This window comes from Manis javanica, chromosome 13 (assembly GCF_040802235.1).
Source record: "Manis javanica isolate MJ-LG chromosome 13, MJ_LKY, whole genome shotgun sequence".
Classification (NCBI taxonomy): domain Eukaryota; kingdom Metazoa; phylum Chordata; class Mammalia; order Pholidota; family Manidae; genus Manis; species Manis javanica.
The window spans coordinates 30942759-30945631 of record NC_133168.1 but is presented as its reverse complement, the minus strand read 5'-3'; the positions used below and the strand labels follow the sequence as shown (position 1 = coordinate 30945631).

At 38.3% G+C, this 2873-nt stretch overlaps 1 protein-coding gene across 1 annotated transcript; it reads left to right on the top strand.

The window, feature by feature from the left end:
- The first annotated feature begins 547 nt into the window (after positions 1–547).
- LOC118970521 (thymosin beta-4-like) lies at positions 548–2319 on the top strand. Its single transcript, XM_037008318.2, has 2 exons — positions 548–676; positions 2314–2319. Exons 1-2 carry the CDS (start codon positions 548–550, stop codon positions 2317–2319), a joined length of 135 nt encoding a protein of 44 aa, XP_036864213.2.
- Positions 2320–2873: the final 554 nt, after the last annotated feature.

Below are 2873 nucleotides of genomic sequence, written 5' to 3'. Positions count from 1 at the left end.
AGGATTTTCACAGAGTTAAATGAATTGTGAATGTAAAGTGTCTGGCACATTACTCTTAATAATGGTGCCTGGCTTATGAGAGCAGAAGAGAATATCTGTAGGATCTTTGCGATGTTTGCTATTTGAAATGAGTAGCTCTAAAAAAAGGAATTATTTCCTAGACCCAGGACCCAAATAGCACATTTTAATATAGTAGGGAAAAACATTGTTTAAGATGATGAGAAAGCTCTTGACAACCAGGCATATGGCTTTATGACTGGCAGCTAATGTGTCACTGGGAACATCTGTAAACTTAAACCAGAGGTACAAACTACGATATTGACACAAAAGTGTTGATATGGAAATGAAATTGTTTTGTTCCTTGCTTTCTTAAACAACCCATCATTCACTCTTTTAACAAGACTGACATGATTTTGTCTGTCTTTCTAGATTCTGTTCTTTGTTGGATGAGATATGGCAGGCACGCTTCATAAAAGATGTAACCTGAGCCCTCGGCAGCCACCTTTGCGCAGATCCTGTTCCGCCTCTTTTCGCTTCCTCTGCAACCATGTCTGACAAACCTGGTATGGCTGAGATTGAGAAACTTGGTAAATCGAAATTGAAGAAGACAGAAATGCAAGATAAAAATCCACTGCCTTCAAAAGAAAAGATTGAGCAGGAGAAGCGAACTGATGTAGTAATGACGCATGCGCCGCCCAGACGCACTGTACATTGCCTTATTTTACTTTTTATCTGTTCAACTTTGTAAAATGCAAAGATATTGGATCAAGTTTAAATGACTGTGCTGCCCCTTTTCACATCAAAGAATTGATAACTACTGACAATGAAGGCGGTTCCTGCCTCTCCCATCTGCCTGACTGGCTCGCAGAAAGGAAAAGAAATTGCGTGCTTGTGAAGGAAAAAGCTGGGTGGGAGGGCAGTGAAACGTAGAGTAAAAACCAAGCTGGTCCGAGATGTCCTGCAGGCTGTAAAATGAAGTTTAATCAGAGTGCCATTTCTTTTGTTCAAATGATTTTAATTACTGGAATGCGCAATTTTTTAATATGCAAGTAAAATTTTAAAATTAAAAAGAAAAAAAAAAGATAAGAACTTGATGTAGACATGCCTTTGCAAGCTAATGCCATCTTCAGGATTGGTGTTGGGATATACGTACCCCATTACATTCCTGGAAAAAAGAACATTTGTGCCCAGCTGATAGCCTCAAGCAAACCTAGTGAGGATGGCCACCATTTGGAAATCAACACAAAGAACTCTAAGAAGATGTAGGCAAGACCCCCCCCGCCGACCAGCCCACTTTCCCCACTGTTCTGTGAGGAGAGCTGTCCGCTGCTCCACCCCAAATATGTCTGCCCTTGTATGGAGCCGATATGTCTGGCCTTGAGAAACCTGAAAACACAGAGTGTTGTACCAGTGAGAAAAGAGCTAAATAAGGTTCCTGAAGGCCGGACACCTGCCCATGAAGGCCACATGCATGTGCATCTTCAACATGTAATGGTGAATTAGCAGTATAGACTATATAGGAAGTGCAGCTTTATGCAGAATAAGGTGGCCTCTTTGAGCACCCTCCATGATGACTCCCGCTGCCTTCTTTGCTCTTCGCGTTGCCCCAAACCTTAAAGGCGACCCCCAACCCCGACAGAAGGTTAATCAGGATTTTTTATGGAACCTGTTTGAAAGAACTTCAATTTACTTCTGAGACATTGTAAAAGGAAAAAGATGAGACCTAAAACTGGCCACTGATGTTGATTATTAGTGAAGTTGTACATTATATATAAGGATTTGTATTTTCTCCTCTGTGATTCATATGTTGGTGACATTTGTCCATTTTCCTATTATGATGTTTATCTTTTTCCATGTTGTTCAGAGGCTTTAATATAAGGAATATTAATATGACTGTCAAAAACATAGCAAATATTTTCCAAGTTTTTGTTTTTCATTTTGTTTATGAAATGATTGATATAGAGGTGCCTTCTATTACAACGTAGTCAAATGTGTCTTTCCCTTTGTGATCTGTTGCACTGAAACATCTTTTTTTCAAACTTAATTTACAACTGTATGTAATAGCATCTAATGTTACAAAGCAGCCTTAGAGGATGAGGACAGAAGGGTAGATATTCTATTAAACAACTAGAATGTCTTAGAGAGCAATTTCTGTGTACTTCTGACCCCAGATTGCTAGAGTATAAATAGTAAATACAGACTAATATTTCAAGAGCCTTTGTGTGAATGCCAAGAGACACTACCAAAGCCTATGGATGGGAGGAATGAAGAGCTGAGTTGAGGACACTGACCTTAATCTTTTTACTTTGGCAGATCTGATATGTTTTCAGAGACAAGGTGTCTTTTCCTCATGGTGGTTGCAGCCCTCTTTAGTGATTAACTCTCTTCAGAAAGAAATTCCATGATCCTATATTTGGTGGTATCTCAGAAAAAATAAAGGAGGTTATGTATCATCATCATAGTAGTAACAAATGAGTTTGAAAGCTCTGAAGCATTTCTCCACATTACTTCATTTTAGCTTCAAGTGTCAAAATGAGATAGGTAGAGAAATATCATTATCTCCATTTCACAGAAGAAGAAAATGAATTCCAGAGAGCTTAAGTAATTGACAGCCCAATGTGTACCCCAATGTGAAATCCTAGACTATATTCTTATTCTCAAATGTAGTCTTGTGAGACAAGATATGTTAAAGGAACAAAAATAAGAGTACCCAAGAGAATATACACAAGCATCAGTTTGAATACAATAGCACACTATAATGCATTCAACTAATAATAAACGCCAAAACAAGTAGCTGAAAAAAGATAATATCAATATTGCCTGAGTGTTAGAGAAGATTTGGTGGAAATAATAGTATTTCAAATTGAAGCTGG